The 18,273-nt window shown below is 64.2% G+C and overlaps 1 protein-coding gene across 3 annotated transcripts in view; it reads left to right on the forward strand.

Annotated features, from left to right (window-relative positions):
• Positions 1-351: 351 nt before the first annotated feature.
• AKT1 (AKT serine/threonine kinase 1) overlaps positions 352-18,273 on the forward strand; it is a 24,701-nt gene continuing 6,779 nt past the window's right edge. The window contains exons 1-4 of one of the 3 annotated variants that reach the window (XM_026447498.1): positions 352-370; positions 2,646-2,770; positions 14,995-15,123; positions 17,737-17,848. In XM_026447498.1, the coding sequence (XP_026303283.1) occupies positions 2,725-2,770; positions 14,995-15,123; positions 17,737-17,848 (287 nt within the window). In that variant the 5' untranslated portion in view covers positions 352-370; positions 2,646-2,724. Of the gene's footprint in view, positions 371-557; positions 583-789; positions 814-2,645; positions 2,771-14,994; positions 15,124-17,736; positions 17,849-18,273 lie in introns of those variants that run through there. The other 2 variants (XM_023205761.2, XM_026447499.1) reach the window with 2 other exon arrangements.

Raw genomic sequence — 18,273 nt, forward strand, 5'->3', positions numbered from 1 at the left:
CCAGAATGGAGGAGCGGGAGCAGGAAGTGGCCGAGCGGGCCTGGGCGGGGAGGGCGCGGGGCGCGCGGGCCCGGCCAAGGGAGGGCGGCCCCACGTCGGGCGCCGGGGGTGCAGGCTGCCGGCCCCAGCCGCCTTCGTGACCTTGGGGAGGCCGCTCCACCCGGCGAGGCCGGGGCCCGGGAGAAGGGGCGCTGCCGGGCCTGGGGCTGGGGCTCGGGGTGCCCCTGCGGGCCGTGGGGCTCCCCGGGCGTTGGGCCAGCAGACAGCCGGCGGAGGTGCCCCGGGGTTAGGAGAAAGGCTCGCCGCGGCCGGCCTTCAAGTTTGTGGGAGGGCCCCGGAAGAAGACTTCATTTCCCACGGACAAAAAGTTGTACGTGGTGGCGGGGTACCCAGGCTAGCCACAAAGGACTGACCCTCCTGGGCCCCGGAACTGCTTCCTGTCTTGGGTGGGCCCTGGAGGTCCTGCCCGCCCGTCCCAGAGGCCGAGGCTTGGAGGGCAGCTGGGGCTTGCCCCTTAGATTGAGTATCCTGGGGCGCTAGCGAGCCTTGGTCCTGTCGGGACGGCCCCTGAGTGCTGCTGTGGTAAGCGGGGTTGGCTTGGGCCCCTGCTCTGTAGCCAGAGGCCGCCCCACATTCACTCCTGGGTCTCTTGGCCTTGCTCCAGGTGGCCACTTCTTGACTGCTTTGAGTCCCTCATCCAAGGAAAGGGTGGAGTGCATTGGTGGAGGCCCGGTTCCCACTCCCCGGAGCTGTATAGACTTCTCATACACCAGGGTTCTGGAGGCAGATGGAGGAGCCCTTTCGAAACACAGAGTATTTTTTTTTTTAAGTTGTGACTTAAATAATAATAGTAGCAAGAATATGTGCTTATGGTAAAGGCAGGTGGCAGGTACAGAGGCTGTGGGAAGTTGGGGTCCCTCCGCCTCCACAGGCAGCCCTGTACTGGCCTGGTGTATACGTTTCTGTGCAGACGTGCACCACCCTGTGTGTGCACAGATGTATTTTTACACATGGCTCTGGACAGCTGTCTGACTCTGTCAGCAGCAGGCCTTGGAGGGGCGCAGGCCCCGGGTAGGGGGTGGGGGGACATCCAGAGGTCTTTGAGTCCAGCCCTCTGCCTCCAGGCCACGCCCACTCTGTCGTCAGAGCCCCCTGTGCCTGAGGCGTGCGCGGCTGGGAGCCCTGCCCTCCTTGGGTCTGGCCTGCTTTCCATCCTGCTGAGTACTTGGGGCATTTCCCTCTTTGAGCAAGGTGTGGTCTTCCCTGTGCTGGCATTAGACACAAGGCAGTGGGCCTTCCTGCCATTCTAAATGGAGCTTAAGACAATCAGTGCAAAGCAACCGTTGGTGGGTGTCCAGCCCATGCCTCAGGAGGCCGGAAAGGTTGCCTGGTGGGAGAGCATCTTGGCTGACTGTAGAAAGACCCATATTGGGGTCCGTTCCACAGAGGTCGTCAGGTGTCTCTGCCTGGCCTGGTGGTCCCAGAGAGGACCCTCCTCCCCTCAGGAAGGCCGGTCCGGAAGGGTAGCAGAGGGACTGCTCACAGGAAGAGCATGCCGAGTGCTCCTTCTCGGGATGCCAGGAGTTGGTGATATGGGAACTGGGTTTTGAGGGATGCCTAGGAGTTCATCTATCAGAGGGGAAATGAGGAAGCCATGCAGGATCAATGGATAAAGTGTGCTCAGGTGAGGGCTGGCTGGTGGGCCACTGCAGGGTAGGGGCCTGTCCAGTGCTCCCCCACTTACTTGCTGCCTCCCGACTGCTGTAATTATGGGTCTGTAACCACCCTGGACTGGGTGCTCCTCACTGACCGACTTGTCTGAACCTCTCTTTGTCTCCAGCGCCCAGCACTGGGCCTGGCAAAGCCAGAGACGCCTGGTACACGTTGGCCAAATGAATGAACCAGATTCAGACCGGCAGGGGCGCTGTGGTTTAGGAGGGGCCTGGGGTTTCTCCCAGGAGGTTTTTGGGCTCGCCCTGGAGGGCTCTGGGCTGCTGTTTGCGCCAGTGGCCTGCATCCTGGTCCAGTCTTCTTCATGTTTGAATTTCTTTGCTTTCCTAGTCTGGGGAGCAGGGAGGAGCCCTGTTCCCTGTCCCAGGATCCATGGGTAGGAACACCATGCACAGGGAGGGCAAACGGGGCCATCTGTCACCAGGGGCTTAGGGAAGGCCGAGCCAGCCTGGGTCAAAGAAGTCTCAAAGGGACTGCCTGGAGGAGGCAGCCTGTCAGCTGGTGCATCAGGTTAGGCAGGCTGGGAAGGCCTTTTGGGGATGGGGATGATTTGTCCAAAGGCTCGGGGAGGTGGGAATGGGGAGGTGAGCAAGGCAGCAGCTCTCAGGGCCAGGCTGTTGCGGGGGTGGTGGTGGCAGGGGCTGGGGACTCAGCCTAGAACGAGGAGAGGCCCAGGTCCGGGGAACTGTGTTCAATTGCATAGATTTTACACTTGGCAGCCGTGAGCGTTTTGGGGGGAGGTAAGGCAGGCCGGCAGTGGGGGGTCAGAGAGCCTAGAGGGACGGCAGCCCACCTGGGAAGGCAGGTGCAGGTGGAGCCCCCAGGCACGTGCAGTGGGTCTCCGACTCACCCTGGGCGAGGAGCTTTCCTTAGCCGGGCATGGCCTCCCACTCAGCTTCCTTTGCGTCTCCCAGAGGCTGTGGCCAGGCCAGCCGGGCTCGGGGAGCGCCAGCCTGAGAGGAGCACGAGAGCGTCGTGGAAGCCTCGGGCACCATGAGCGACGTGGCTATTGTGAAGGAGGGCTGGCTGCACAAACGAGGTTGGTACCCACTGCCCGGGCTGGGCCTGGGGAGGGAGGGATGGGGGTGGCCCCAGGGCCGGTGAGTGCCTGTGCCCAGGCCTGCTGGCTGGGAGGGACCTGCCTCCCCTGGGAACCCGGGGCTGGCTTAGGGTGAGTGTCCAGGGGCTCCATGTCTTCCCATGGCATGGAGGGCACGGCCTCGGGGAGGCCAGGAGGATGAGGCCCCGTGCAGGGCCGGCCATCTGAGTGGCTTCCTGGTGCGGGCCCTGGCAGGCGGGGGAGCTGCTGCCAGCCTCTCTCCTGGCTTTCCTGGAAGGCGGCGAGGACACTGGGCTGTTCCAGGGTCTGGCACGCTGGCGGCCCGGGGCACTGCCCAAGGGCTCCTGAGGGCAGGGCAGGGCTGCTTGGCTTGGCTTGGTGCCTGCTTCAGGCCTGAGCTTTGGGGGTGGGGGGAATCCGTACTGCCTGGGCGCAGGACATGTTTGCCTTGGAGCTACAGAGCTAGCTGAGCCCAGGCCCCCCAGCCCCTGAGTCCCCCTCCTCACTCATTTGGCCTTGCAGCCCAGGGAGGGGGTGCTCCTCAAAGGGCCTGGCCAGGAGCTGGTGGGGTGGGAGCTGGGGACATAGCCCCACCCCGTCCAACCCTGTGTGGGCCCTTCTGCCTTGCCCACCCTCCATTGCTCAGGGGGGTGCCGTGGAGGCTGGGTGGCTGTTTTGCTCCTCTGTCCTGCTGGGGTAGGCTTCCTATTCAGGTTCAGGTCCTCTGGCCGAGTCACTCTCTCCTGCCCCGGGCGGGATCTGTCTGCCCTGTCCTGACTTCTTTTTCCAGACTTGTTCCCTGCTAAGTTCTAGTGATCTCATGCCAGCGACTCCCCACTTTACGTATACCCTTTAGCAGATGGGTTTCACATCTGGTAATGGTGAGACCCCAGACACAGCTGGAGCAGACGGGGAGGTGTGGCAAAAGTGGGTGTCACAAGGTGGGGCATTGTGGGATGTATAGGAGCTCACAGAAGAGCAGGCCTGAGGAGCCACAGGAGCCTGGGGGTGGGGTGAAGGAGTGCCCGAGATGAGATGCTGGGGGATCAGGGGTGTGGTTGGCTGTGTGTTTGGAGCCTTTGAGTTGGCAGCTATCAGTGATGTCACGCAGGGTCTCGAGATGAAGACAAGGAGGCTGCAGAGGCCTGTAGTCCATGGGGAGCTTCTGGCGCGGCTTCCCCCGAAGGCCTCCTGCCCCAGCCTGCCTTCTCCATCTCCTCCCGTGTGCTGTCCCCTGATTGTTCCCCAGGAGTCCTGCCACCTGTGTCTGAAGGTGCTCTGTTACCTCATCTCGCAGCCCTCTTTGGTGTCAGGGACCCCCCCCGCCACCGCCCCTGGCCCTGTTCCTCTCTGTGCCACACACAGTCTGCTGCCGGGGGCCGCTGCTTCTTAATCCCCGGCAAATGCTTGTTCGTTGGTAGACTGTTGGATTTCGGGTTGACCCAGGAGATGCCAGGGCCTTGACTGCCCAGGGGCCCAGGCCCCAGTGACTGGGGTACCCATCGGCCAGCTGGGCCCAGGCAGGAGTGCTCCTCCGAGAGCAGGGTGGTTTTCAGGTTGCTGCTGATGTCGTGCCCTCAGGAGGGGCCTGGCAGGGACGGGGCATCAGGCCCAGTGGGGTGTCCAGAGAGCTGAGTTTGAACCCTGGTTAGCCACTCCATCCCCATGTCCCTTTCCAAGGGCAAGTTCATTGAGCTCCTTGGGCCTCAGTTTCCCCATCTACACCAGGGAGCAGTGGTGGGAGAGAGACCTGGTGGAGTGGAGAATGGCTTGCGGGGGGCCCTGAGTTGGGGTCCAGCCGGCCTCAGCAGCCTCCGGGCTCTGTCACCTGACCCCTAGCCTCAGGCCAGGAGAGAGAGTCCTGTACCTCTACCCCGGCTCTTTCTCCTCCATCGCCAGTGTAGTGGGCGCTGAGGACGGGAGGCGGTGTGGGTATGACATATGCCCTTGGCAGGCATAGCCCCTCTTGTTGCCAAGAGCAGGTGGGCGTCCCCCCGCACAGCTGGTCCCTGCTTGCGGAGGAAAAGCCTCTCCCCCGGGGCCTGCCGCGTTTCCCCACTCCCGTCCCCGGGACCCCTGTGTGTTGCAGATGTGCTCTGCCACCCTGCTGGCTGGGCCAGCCCCACTCATAACACTGGTTGGAGGTGCCAACTGCCTCCCTGTCCCCAGCAGGGCTGTGCTGGGCTGACCCCACCCCTGCTTCACAGTGCTCAGGCCTGGCTGGGGAGGGACGCAGTGACTGTCCTCCAGGCCCGGCCGCAGCCCCTTGCAGACGCCCTGTGCCACTCCCCACCATTCCTTGCTCCTGCAGGTTAGGGTGCTGTCCTGGAGGCTGGCCCACACCTGTCCCCTTTGCCAGGACTCCCCACGGCCATGGCCTGGGGCACTTTGGTTCTCAGCTGAACACCCAGGTGACAGTCCCACCAAGGCTACTTGGGCTGGCCACACATCCCGTAATGGTGCCTTCAGGGGTGATGTGGTCATTGAGAGGGGATGGGTGTTCCCTGTGTGTGAGGGGAGAGTGGCAGCGTCTGCCAGGCCAAGGTTCCTTCTCCTGCCCCTTGGGAGGTGGGCGTCATCTCTGGGAAGTGGCCCAGCCTGCTTTCTGTTGTTCTGATATGTGTGCTGTGGGTCAGAGGAGCTTCAGAGATAGAAGGGACCTGGCATGGCGACACGGGAGTTCCGGCCACAGGCCTGTGTGGACCTGTGGCTGGACCCAGGCAAGGCCTCTGGGTCTGCGCATCTAACAGGAAGATGGTTCCTGGAGGGTGAGCTCAGGCTGTTAAGGGCAGGAGCTAGCGAGGAGGCTGGTGGGACCCATAGGGACGGGGGCCAGATGCCCCCTACTGTTTCGGCTGTCTCAGTGGATAAGCAGCCACAGCTCAGCTCTGGCCATTGGTGACCTGGTGGGCTCAGTGTTGTCAGATGTTTGTGTTTTCAAAGATTTGTTCTGTTGTGTGAAGTCTCCTGAGTTTTGAAGGTTGACAATTTAACAAAATCAACCCCGGGTCAGGGCGCAGGTCTGGCTGAACTCAGCCTCCAGCCTGCAGTTTTCCTTCCTTTGATAGCTCCGTGCCAGGCTTTGGCCAGAGGCTGTGTGGCTCTTTTGAGGTACTTTTCCCCAACGGCTTGCTCACCTTGCCCGCTTGCCCCAGTGCTCCTGGGGCCATGCACCAGCCTGGCTGCAGCCCAGCCCCGTGGAGAGCTGCCGTGGTGCAGCTGCCGGCCTGGGGGCCTGTCCTTGTCCACTTGCGGTTGTCTTCCTGAGCGTCTCCCCGTCCACTTGGCCGGACCAAGTGGGTCAGTAGAGGGCCAAGGCGGGTTGCCGGCATGCTGGGACCCAGGATGAGGGGCTCTGGGCTCTTGAGAAGGGGCTGGGCCTAGGCCAGGAGTGGGTGCCAGCCACAGGGGCACCTCCTGGACTCCCTCAGGCTGGTCACTGAGAGGGAGCCCGGGGAAGAGCTGCGGGCCTGGCTGCCTTCGGCAGGCTGTAACCCAGCAGGCCAAGGCCGAGTGGGCGTGGCTTGAGGGAAGCTGCCGGTGATGCGTGGGTCTGCGGCGGATGCTCCTGAGTGCACATGGGCAGCGTGTCCAAGCCACGGATCTGGGTGCCTGGCCGGGCCCGGGTGACATGGGACCATGCGTCCATGCAGCTCACGGAGGGTCCAGTCTCCGGACATCTGAGTCCTTGCCGTGCCCCACCCCGGGCCCATGCTTGGCATAGACCCCCAATCCAGGCCTCAGGGCAGCGCCTCACCACTCCTGCTGAGTTAGTTAGCCGCAGGCGCCCCGGTGGGGAGTACGGAGGCTGCTCTCTGACCCCAAGCAGGTGCCCAGGCTGGGCCTCCTTCCCACCACCTCTCCCCGCCTTGAGGTTCTGCCACTGGCCGTCCCTGCAGGGGGCCCCGAGGCGGGGAGAGAGTGGTTCCACCCCAGCGTGTTACTTTGCATTGGTGAGTGACACAGACCCTCACTGCACCCCAGCTGCTGCCCAGCCATCCAGCTGGTCCTGGAGTCTCTGTATGAGGTGGGGGACCTCAGCGGGTGCAGCCCACTCCCCTTCATCCTGGAGGAGGCCTTGACTTTGCTGAGTAAACACACCCGGGAGAAGAGAGGTCTGTGGGGGGCTCCGAGCCCACTCCAGAGAGCAGCTGCCGTGGAGGGCCCCGCTGGGCTAATTGTTTGTGTGCAAATGGAGGCTGCTCATTACCCTGCCAGGATGAGGGGCCCAGCAGGACCCTGAGGGAGGGAGCCCGCAGACTCTCCCTTCAGCCTGTGGGAACCTTGTGAGCTCCAGGCCAAGGCTGTTTGTGCCTCCTGGGCCTCAGTTTCCCAGGCTGTCAGGTGAGGGTCAACCCCAGCCTGCATCTGGGGGGCTTCAGTCTGAGTCCTAGGGGCCCTGGGCTGGTTAGTGCCAAGCTCTGCCTCCCCTGGGGGCGGGTCCAGAACGGCTCCTGTGGGCGGGCCAGGGACAGAGATTGGGAGGCAAGTGTGCTGGCTCCTGATGGGTGGGCTGGGCAGAGAGTGGGGGTCCCGACAGCCCTGGGCCCATCCGGGTGAGGGGCAGGAGGCACAGGCTGGTGGAGGTCATGGCACAGCTGTGGTGGAGGCCGCCGGCATCGGGGAGGTTCCTGTTTTGGGAGCTTGTTGAGTTCTCACTTCAAAAACAACAAAAGAGGAAGCCAAGGTGGCCTTGAGTGGGGGTGAGGGGTCACTGCTGGCCCCAGCCCTGGACCTCAACCCCACGCCTGGTGGCTTCTGATGGGCAGCTCTTCTTCCTGTCTGTTTCTTGGTTGCTGGCCCTCTCTGGACAGGGATGCCCTGTGGGGGCCTGGACTCCAGGAAGGGAAACTGAGGCCCAGGAGAGGGGACAGAATGTGTGTGGAATAGTTCCTGCGCTGGCACCCAGACCCCCGCACACCTTCCGCTCTCAGGAGAGGCCTGGCTGGGTTGCATCAGGCCGGGTTCCTAGAAGTCCCGCGGGAGGCTGAGCGGAGGGAACTGGCGCGGCCCCTGCTGGCGTCCCCTCTGCCTGGGCACACCCGGTCCGGCTTGGGGCCAGCACCCTGCCCTCGGGCCCTCCCATAGCTGAGCCTGGTGGCTGTGGCTCTGGGCCTGCTCCTTAGGCCACCCTGGGTGGACAGATGCCTGCTGCTTCTGCCTGCTTGGACCACTGTGCCCAGTCCCATTGCCTCAGGAGAAGGTTCCCCCAGCCCAACGCTGGAGCCCCGGGCAGGTTGGCAGAGGGCCCTGGGCTCTAGGCCAGGATGGGGCTGTTGGGCGAGCCCTAGGCCCCTCAATTCCTCATCCCCAGTGGGAGTTCCCTTCCCTGTCATGCTGCCTGTAGGTGTGTTTTCCTTGAACCTTCAGAAATGGTGGGTTTGGATTCAGAAACACTGGAATTGAGGCAGTGGGGAGTTCATTGTTGACTCTACCGCCAATGTTGGGGGCTTTGGGGTGGGACCCTTGGGGTGCTGTGTTTGGGCTCACACCCCCCCCAGGCGGTGACTGCAGACCCCACCCATACCCTGTAACCTGGCGGCCCCACCTGCCCAGGCCTTCAGCTGGTTGTCCAGCTCAGGGGTGGAGACACCCCCCGGGCAGGCCTGGTGGGGAGGCGGCTGCTCCCTGGGCCCGGAGTATGCAGAGGGCCCTTGGGCTGGCCACAGACTGGCTGGCTTCCCCACAGACTGCAGCTGGGGCACAGCAGCCAGGTAGGGCGCAGAGATGCTGAGCTGCACAAGCTTGGTGCGGTGTGGGGGTGAGGCCACAGGGGTCAGGGCTGCAGTATCCCAGCAGGCCAGGGGATCAGAAGGAGCACCCTCCTCCGCCGGCCATGCTCTGGGGGCCCTCTTGCCCCAGGCGTGGCTCCAAGTTAGGGCAGAAACAGGAGCCGGCCGGTGGTGGGGAGGTGGAAGCCCCTCTGGGAGGTGCTTCCTGTGGTTGGGGTGGGGGAGGAGGTCCCTACTGCTTGGTTCCAGTTCCCCCCAGCAATGCAGGGCACTTGTCCTGGGATGTCAGGGATCGAGAGGTCGGCACTGGAGCCCTTCACCTGCCAGGGGCCTTGCCCGAGAGAGACAGGAGGAGGGAGGGGCTGTGGGCATGGCTGTGTGACCCCAACCGAGCCCCGGAAGGAGCCTGTGCCTGTGCCCACTTCCTTTCCCTAGGGCAGTGTCTACACGTGGGACACTCTGGCCAGCCCTCCCTCGCAGCAGGCACTGTGTGCTGTCCCCATGCCGTGCTTCCTCCCACGCAGGGAGTGAGGGTGAGGGCCCTGGGAACCCACTGGGTGGAGGGCACCTGGCAAAGCCTGCTGCCAGTTACGGGGAGAGTGGGCGGGGGCAGAGCAGGAGGTGCCAGGGAGGGGCTACAGCCTCATCTGCAGGGTTCCTGAGTAGGCAGGGTGGGCCATGACATGGGTGGGGCTTGCTTGGGGAAGACTAAAAATGAGGTGGGGGACAGGGACAGGGCACAGGGCCAGATCCACAGGATCTTGGGATATGCCCCTGCTGGGCTCTGCCATGGATGGGTGTGTGGCAGGTGGGGTGCCTTTGCCAGCCCGAGGGGTGGGTGACGGGCAGTGCCTGTGGGGGGACATCCAGGCTCTGGATGTCAGGGGCAGCGCCAGGGGGAGCCCAGTACCCCACTCCCGTAGAGCCCCAGGGGAATGGAAAGCTGAGAGTGAGGTGTTGCCCTGGAGCAGCAGGAAGAGGGGCCCCAGCGCCTCCGGCTGTGCCTCAGCGAGGTGGACGGGGTCACGGTGGTGCCCCCTGCCCGCACCCACGTTCCTCCCGGTGTGTGTGTGTCAGGCTGAGGCCTGCTCAGTGGTGGAGCAGAAGGCGGTGAAGAATTTGCAGTTTGTGTCAAGTTACAAACCCTGCCTGAGCGGCAGGACCTGGGATCTCTGGTTGTGATCTGCGTCTCTGTGACCTTGAGGGTCACCTCCCCTAAGTCTCAGTTTCCCCAGGGAGCTAATGGGCATGATGAACCCTGCCCACCCTGCCTGCCAGGTGGGCTTTCTGGGAGAGCAGAATGGGTCCTGGGTTGGGAGAGGCCCAGGCAGGTGGAGCGCCAGCCCTCTGCCTGGCGGGAACAGACACCTCTCCTTGTGCAGACTGGCCGCTTGTGCCCCCTCCGAAGGGCTTGTGCCGGGAGGAGCAGTGGATGTATTTCACCCACAGACCGGGGGGCTCCAGCCGAGTGGGGTCAGCTGGCCTCTGTTGTGTGGCCCCTCCCCTGCCCCCACCCCAGCCTGGTTGTTTACAGGGTTCGAGGGCTGCTGGTAAAGGGATGTGGACTCTCGGGCCCGGGCAGAGGCCTGGCAGGCAGGGAGGGTGGGTTGCGGGCCCCTCCTGGGCTGCCGTCAGCGGGGCCGTCTGCTCAATGTGCTGGAGAAGGTAAATGGGCCCCCGGCAGCTGTCGGGGCGATGGATGTGTCGTCAGTGGGGACCGCGGTGGCCGCTGTCAGCTGGCGCCCGCTCCCAGGGCCTGCTGGGCTCACTTCACTGTGGAGAAGCAGCTCGGTGCCGCCTGGCACCCTGCCAGCCGCTGCCACCACCGTCTCTGCGAAGTGTTTATCCAGCAGTTTCCTGAGAACTGGGGACTTTGAGAAAATGTTCATGGAGCTGAGGAAGTGGTGGCCTAGAGGGGCTGACACACCTGGTGGCTCAGGAGGACGTGTGTCAGTCCTGGGACATGGACCACCCGCCAGCTGGCCCTCAGGGCCCACCCAGTCCTGCCCGTGGCACATGGGTCCTGGTCCCCATGTCTTCGTGGGTGCTGCCTTGGGGGCCCTGACCCACAGTGTGGCCTGGGACGCGTGTGCGAGGCGTGGAGAGGGTGTGCTGCCTGTGACGGTCCACACGGCCCCCATGGTGGTGGTGTGGGTTGGGGGAGGCCAGGCAAGAGCAGCTTCCTCTCAGAACCCTGGTATTTGGCCCAGGAGGACTTCTAGGAAGGAACCCCCTTTCCTTGGGGGTGCTCCAGCCCCTTCCTGGGGATGAGCAGGGTTGGGGATGGAAGGTCACTCCTGCTGGAGGGCCACCCGGGACATGGGGATGCCAAAGGGACCAGGGCTGGGGGGGTGTGGGACCCAGGAGGTGCAGGAGGAGTCGGGGTAGCCTGGGCTTCTCGGTCCCTCTGCGCAGGGCACAGGCGTCTGGCCAACTGCCTACCCCCCACCGAGGGCAGCCACCTCCCATGCCTAGAGCCCTGGGCCATGGACGTGCTGGCTGGCGGGGAGGGTTATGGGTTTCGTCGGGCACAGGAGCCCCTTCCCTTGTGGCTTCACAGGACCCGGTCTTGGATAGGTGCAGTGCCACAGGGTTGAGGGTCAGGGCGGCTCTCACCGGCCCAGGGCTGGCCTTGAGAGAACCCTAGAGGGTGGGACTGGAGCTGCTGCTTCTCCGCTGCCGGGGGGACCAGCCATGGGGCAGGAGGGTGGGACTGGTCCCGTGCCGTCCTCCACTCGGCCCCCACTCAGGTCTTCTGGCAGTGGTGTGGGGTCCCCCATCCGGACTTGCTGACATTCCTGAAGGGGCACGGAGCCCTCTTTGCTGCTAGATCCTGAGGCCCAGGCCGGGGCTGTGCTGGGACCCTGCCTGCTCCAGGTCCCAGGTCTGAAGCATGTGCAGTGGTTGGGGACTTGGGGGTTCTCGAGCCAAGAATGGGGGTGTGAGAGTTAGGGGTTGAAGAGGCCCACTTAGGGACTGGGCGTGAATGCCGGGCGGTCTCCACTGCCCTTGGGAGTGGCTGCTGGCAGGAGATGGCTTTGGCTGTGTGTGGGTTTCTGTTCTGTGGGGTGGGGCGTGCCCTGGGCTCCCCATTTATTTCCTGCCTGTACCTATCTGGAGTGAGGGCCTGGCATGGCAACCTGGGGGTCTGTGCCCACTCTGGTGCCGTCAGCTGTGCGGGCAGGTAGGTGGGTGGGGTGGAGTGGGGTGGGGTTAGGGGGTAAGTGGGGTGGGGTCGGGGCGACGCCAACTGGCTCTACGCATCTCCAAGTGGCCTCTACTCCTTCCCCGAGTGGGGGCCGTCTGAGGACCACAACAGGGTGGGGAACTCAAGAAAGGCCTGGATGACAGGTTCCAATTTCCCTGGGGACCCTCAGGACAGCAAAGGAGGAGAGTCCATGTGGGCCGGTCTCTTCGTGTGGGGGGTCTGTGGGGCGGCCCTGACTGATGTGCCTGTGCTCCCACCCTCCTGAGGGACCCAGAGGAGGCAGGTGCCAGCCTGCAGGTGTCCCGTGGCTGTGAGGACAGTGATGCTGGGCCCCGGGGGGCTGTCTCCTCCACCTGCCCCGTCCTCTGTCACCGCAGGCCTGGAGCAGGGAGTAGTGGGGCCCTGGGGCATCTGTTGTTGGGGCTGGCCGCCCACCCAGCATCCTGTCTCAGCTGAACTCGTTAAGATGCAAGCCACGGCCCCGGCCGCAGCTGGCACCCCCCCAACTGATCGCCTGGCTGACCCTGTAGGCGGGAGATGAAGAAAAAGAACTGTGTGTCTCTGGACCCCTTATCCCGGTCCCTGGGGATCCTGCTCCTCCCCTGGAGGGGTCTGTGTGCTGGGCCGGGCTTCCGAAGACAAAGGCCAAGTGAGGCTCCCTCACTCACCCCTGTCTCCCGGGCCCGCCCTGGGCCAGCTATGATCCCTGTCCATCCCCTGGGTCTGTGGGGCCAGGCGAGAGGAAGGCACTGAAATCCCAGGGCCCAGTTGGGCCTCTGCCCACTCCAGGACTCCCCAGGAGGGCTTGGGTCTGGGCACCTGCCCTCTTCCACCCTCTTCGCCTGGTAAGCGCCGCCCCTGGGCTTGCCCCTCCCTCACTCCCAGATCCAGCTCCCAGAACCCCCCAGATCCAGCTCCCAGAACCTGGGGCTTAGCTTGTGGCAGCAGGGACAGGGCAAGACTGGGGTTGGGCATGGGGCTGCGTGCTCGGGGGCAGCACGGGGCCATGCTGGGCACGGGGGCTGGCAGCAGTTGGTGGATCAAGATGGGTTTCAGGGGTGCCGGGCCTGGGCGCTCATCAGTCTTCCCGCTCAGTTAGCATCCTGGGGAGTGGCAGCTGGCAGGATGGGAGGCACTCCATCAGGGGCCGACAGCTCCAGACTGGCACGCAGGCGGGTGGGCGCGAGCGGCAGGGTGGCCTAGGATGGGGGACGGGTGGAGTGGGCTGTATGCAGCCCCCCGAGCCTGCTCTGCTCTCACTGAGAGCCCCTGCCTGCCTGCCGCACCTGCAGGGGTCCTGTGGCTGGGGGAGGGGACCTGGGAGGGGAGATGGAGCTGCGTGGCACGTGTGTGCGTGTCTGTGCACACTCGGGGGTGTGCGTGTGAGATCCCAGGCCAGAGACAGGAGCCGGCGCCCAAGGGTGGCAGCACCACGCCTGCCCGGCAGCCCACTGGCAGGGGCATGGAGGGCTCAGTGGAGTGGGTGGCGTCCCCTGATGAGTGCTCTTGGTCATGGGGCAGATTCTGGGCCCCAGACCCTCCTCCCCAGATGGGCAACTGGGTGTTGGCCATCCTCCAGGGGTGTCAGGCAGCTGTGAGTGGGCTGTGGCTCTCCCTCCCCGGTCCACCCGAGACCCGACAGCAGCCTCTCCCCTCACTCAGGCCCTGCTGGGTAGGCTGTGGCTGTCCCTCCCCGGTCCACCCCAGACCCGACAGCAGCCTCTCCCCTCACTCAGGCCCTGCTGGGTGGGGTGTCCCCACCCTCACCAGCATCCCCCCAGCAGCCCTGGCTTGGGCAGAATGAGGGCTGGTCCTGTGGAGACCACGTCCCATGGTGCTGGTGGGAAGGGCATTGGGCAGCTGGGACTGGGGCAGGAGGGAGAGGTCACCTGGCCGGGGGTGGCCATTTGTCGAGCCTTGGTGGCTCACCTCTGAAAGAGCTCGCCCGTGGCTCCCTGGAAAGTAGAATACCTTGCCCGCTGGGATGCCCACGCCCCGTGGCCTCTGAGCTCCCCTGGGGCTGCTGCCCTGCTGGGACTTCCCTGTGCACCAGGGAGGGCTGGACGCGTCTGGGCTCACCATGCAGACCCAGCAGGACCGGGTGGTGGGTGGTCTGGTGATGGGACAATTGATTGTCCCCCACATCCCTCCAGGTGTCCCTGTCAGGGGCTCAGTGTAGCAGGAAATCCCAGGCCCCAGAGCTCAGGGACCCCAACCCCTTACCCTGGCCCCCTCCCCAACCCCTGCCCAGTGGCCCCTCAGATGAAGCAGTTGCTTAATGAGTAAGTTCCCTGTTGTTCAAACTCCTTGCTCGGCAAAATGTAAGTGGAACATTTTTTTCCGAGTGTCAGTATGAAAAATGGTAGTTGCTGGGCTATCACCAAGGACAGCTGCTCTGATTCTGAAGTGTGAACGCCTGCGTATGGCTGATGCTGCAAAACTTGAGGGAAAACATTCCCGTGTACCTGAGTGACCCATGGGTGGGACACAGCAGGGACGACGGCGGCGGGGCCTGAGTGTGGGTCTCAGCCTGGGGACTTGACAGCCTCTGTGCCCCGGGGCCGCTGCCCAGCTGGCTGTGCCACCTCCGTGTCTGGCTTCACTGGCAGTCCCCAGGACTGTGCTCCAGGCCCCTAGACAGGGAGTGCTGTCCAACGGCAGTGGGGCAGTCCTGTCCCGCAAGCCCGGCCCTCAGTCTGAGTGGTGCTGATCTCTCACTGCTGACGCCATGCTCCATCCTCTTGGTGGGTAGCAGGGTTAGGGGGGCGGCCATGCTGGACAGCCCACACTTGCCACTGTCAGCGGCTGTCGCCACCTGGCCAACCCTGGTTGATTGGGGAATGCTCTCAGCCCTGCAGCCCCTGTGGCCATAGCTGGTGCCTGAGCTGCTGCTGGTGCCTGCTGGGGACTGGCTGGTTTGGTGCTGCCTCTTCCAGGAAGGCTGTGCAGATTGGCCCAGACCTCTTCCTAGCCTCCTGTCAATGGTACTCCATCCCCTGCGTCCAGCTGGCCCAGCCCGTTTTCAGACACAGCTAGGGGTGGCTCTTCTGAGAGGGGCGCTGTGGTGGGGCGAGTCTGCCTTCCCACTGACCCAGGGCCGCTTCTGTCGCTTGCCCTAAGAAACAGCTCGCCCACTGCGCCTGCCCCCCGGGACTCAGGCGTCCCCGGCACATCTGTCCTGGCACACCCAGTTGCTACCTGGCTGCCTGGCGAGGGTCTGACGGGTAGAGTGTGCGTGGCCCTCACCACCTGCACGTCTGTAGGGGAGTACATCAAGACCTGGCGACCACGTTACTTCCTCCTCAAGAACGATGGCACTTTCATTGGCTATAAGGAGCGGCCGCAGGACGTGGACCAACGCGAGGCCCCCCTCAACAACTTCTCTGTGGCACGTAAGTGTCCCCTCAGCCTTTTGGGATTCAGATTTGGGGTTGGCTGGAGCCCTTTTTGCCCACCAGGCCCCCGATGGGGGTGCCCTGGAGCCTCCATGTCCTGGGCCAGCAAGCAACAAGCACTGGTTGGGTGGGGGTCTCTGGGCTGAGTCCCGAGGCTGGCTGGGCAGGGGTCTCCAGGCTGAGTCCCAAAGCCGAGGCTGGCTAGGCAGGGGTCTCTGGGCCGCGTCCTGAGGCCGAGGCTGGCTGGGCAGGGGTCTCTGAGCTGAGTCCTGAGGCTGGCTAGGCAGGGGTCTCTGGGCCGAGTCCCGGGCCAAGGCTGGCTGGGCAGGGGTCTCTGAGCTGAGTCCTGAGGCTGGCTAGGCGGGGGTCTCTGGGCCGAGTCCCAGTGCTGGCTGACTGTGGAGCAGTTCCCTGGTGCCCATGCTCTGGAGGCTGGAGGGTCCAGACAAGTGGTAGCAGAGCCTAGCTTCAGGGTGGACAGCTGACCTGGGGGCCCCCCCTCCAAGCGGGGCGGATAGAGCCCACCTGGGTCTTTAGCTCTGAAGCCTCCATCACTCGAGGAAGAGCTCATGCCTCTCCCTGCACAGGCTCTCAGTCCCCAAACCCCATGGCGGAGCCTTTGCTTCCCCTCTGTGAGGCTGCAGGGTGGAAGCCTCCTTGCCCATGAAGGGGCAGGTGCAGAAAGGCCAGCGGGGGACCTTGGCCGGAGCATCCCACAGAGATGAGACACATGTGACACTCCCTGCTTCGCCCTGCTGTGGCTTTATTCCCTACCTGTAGCGGGGGCAGGTGCGACCTACCCATGTTAGACGGGAACCCTGGCATGGAGACCCAGGCGCCCCGCTAGGTGGCAGGCTGGAGGCACGTGGGCCTCCCAGCATGGTCCCCATTTTCTGTGTCCCTGTCCTGGAGCCCAGCTCTGCCCGTGGCAGCCAAAGGTGCGATTGAGTAGCTAAGTAGGACCCAGTTGTGGGCCATCTGTATGTGGCAGGGCTGCGTAACTTGCCCCACGCCCTCCCCAGTGTCTCCTTGGTTGGGGCTGGGGGCTTCAGGGATCAGGGAGAGGCCGGATACTTGCTGTGTGCCTGGTGGCACCTGGGACAGGGCCTTGCTGGGGACGGGTGCTGTGGGTGTGCTCGCCAGGCCGAGGCATCGGGAGGGAAGGAAGGGGGAGCTCTCTGGGGGGGCACACGGGTGGGTACCAGCTGGGGGTGTTGCCTGAGCAGCCGGCAAGGCTGGGGCCTTCAGATTAGGCCATAGGTGGGTGGTCTGGAGTGCCTGGCCAAGGAGCAGAGCTGGGCAGGGGCCAGGAGCTTTCCTCCAGGGAAGGGTTCCGGGGCAGTGGGCTGGAGACCCTGGCCCTGGGGATTGCATATTGGGGCAGATCAGACCATCCAGGAGCAAGGGGGAGGTGGGTGTGCCGGGGCTTCACGCTGGTTTCCACTTCTCTGGCCTGTGTTGACACAGGCCACCCTCCCCACCAGGCGGGTCCCGAGCCCCCTCCTGGCCCCCAGGCCTGGAAGACAGCTCCCTCGCTGCCTGGCCAGGCCCCCTTGTGGTTGCCAGGGCCTCGATGCTGGAATGTCAGAGGCCCCCCACTGGCCCCTCAGCCCCCTCCTGCTTTGCACAGGCTGGGCCAGAGCCTGCCAAGGAGCCCCAGCGGCTACACACTGCACTCACTCACACCTCTCAGGGCCCCGCACGTTCCCACAGCCCTCAGGGTGTACGTGCAGCAGGAGTGGCTGTGCCCCAGGTATGTGTGCCCAGGTGTTTGTGTTCCCCAGGTGTTTGTGTGCTGCAGGTGTGGGTGTGCACCAGATGTGGCTGTGCCCCGTGTGGCTGTGCCCCGGGTGTGGGTGTGTTCCAGGTGTGGTGTGCCCCTGGTGTGACTGCCCCAGGTGTGGCTGTGTTCTGGGTGTGACTGTGCCCCACATGTGGGTGTGTTCCAGGTGTAGGTGTGCCTCAGGTGTGGCTGTGCCCCGGGTGTGCGTGCGCCCCGGGTGTGCGTGCGCCCCAGGTATGGGTGTGCACCGGGTGTGGCTGTGCCCCGGGTGTGGCTGTGCCCCAGGTGTGCTTGTGCCCCAGATGTGGCTGTGCCCCGGGTGTGACTGTGCCCCAGGTGTTGGTGTGCCCCCAGGTGTGCGTGTGCTCTAGGTGTCTGTATTTCCCAGGTGCTCAGGGTGAGGTTGGGAAAACAGCAGGACATTTCTACACTAGGTAGGACAAGCTGCTTTCTGGGGTGTCCCCCTCATGCCAGCCCCTCTGTGGGATCTCCATATCCCTCATCCTCTGAGGCCTGGCGCACGGTGGGGCTCAGTGACTGAAGGAAGGAAGGACTGTAGGAGGGGACGATGGTGGAGGGTTGACCTGACCCTGGGCCAGATGCCCTTTGGGGCTGCCTCAACCTGGAGTAGCGTGTCTGAGCTGGAACGGAGGTCCTAGCCCCACTCTATGAGGCGAGAAACTGAGGCTTGGAGAGAGGAGGAGATGGGGCTTCCCAGGACTTGTGGGTGGTGTGCAAGGGGAGCTGGCTGGTGCGGTGGGGACTGTGGTGAGGGCCCTGGGAGGGGCAGGGGGATGCATGCAGACGGAGGCTCTGCTTGCCCGCAGAGTGCCAGCTGATGAAGACGGAGCGGCCCCGGCCCAACACCTTCATCATCCGCTGCCTGCAGTGGACCACTGTCATCGAACGCACCTTCCACGTGGAGACTCCCGAGGAGCGGTACGTGGGCTGCGGCGGCCAGGCCGGGCACTTGGGCAGCCCTAGCGCTTAGGAGGGACATGGGCATGGTGGGTGCTGGGCGCCTCTGCCCATAGCCATCCTTACTCCCCAGTGATCCCAGGCCCTCCTCAGAGCCCGGTTTGGAAACTGGCCCAGTCCTGCCTGTGGGGTTGGGCGGGGAAACTGAGGCTGGAGATAAAAACTGTCTAGGGACCGGGTGCAGTGGCTGACATCTATAATCTTGGCACTTTGGGAGGCTGAGATGGGCAGATCACTTGAGACCAGGAGTTCGAGACCAGCCTGGCCAACATGGTGAAACCCCCGTCCCTACTAAAAATATAAAACTCAGCTGGGTGTGGTGGCGCACACCTGTAATCCCAGCTACTTGGGAGGCTGAGGCACAAGAATCGCTTGAACCCGAGAGG

The sequence above is a fragment of the Piliocolobus tephrosceles genome, chromosome 6 (genome assembly GCF_002776525.5).
Source record: "Piliocolobus tephrosceles isolate RC106 chromosome 6, ASM277652v3, whole genome shotgun sequence".
In the NCBI taxonomy this organism is placed as follows: Eukaryota; Metazoa; Chordata; class Mammalia; order Primates; family Cercopithecidae; genus Piliocolobus; species Piliocolobus tephrosceles.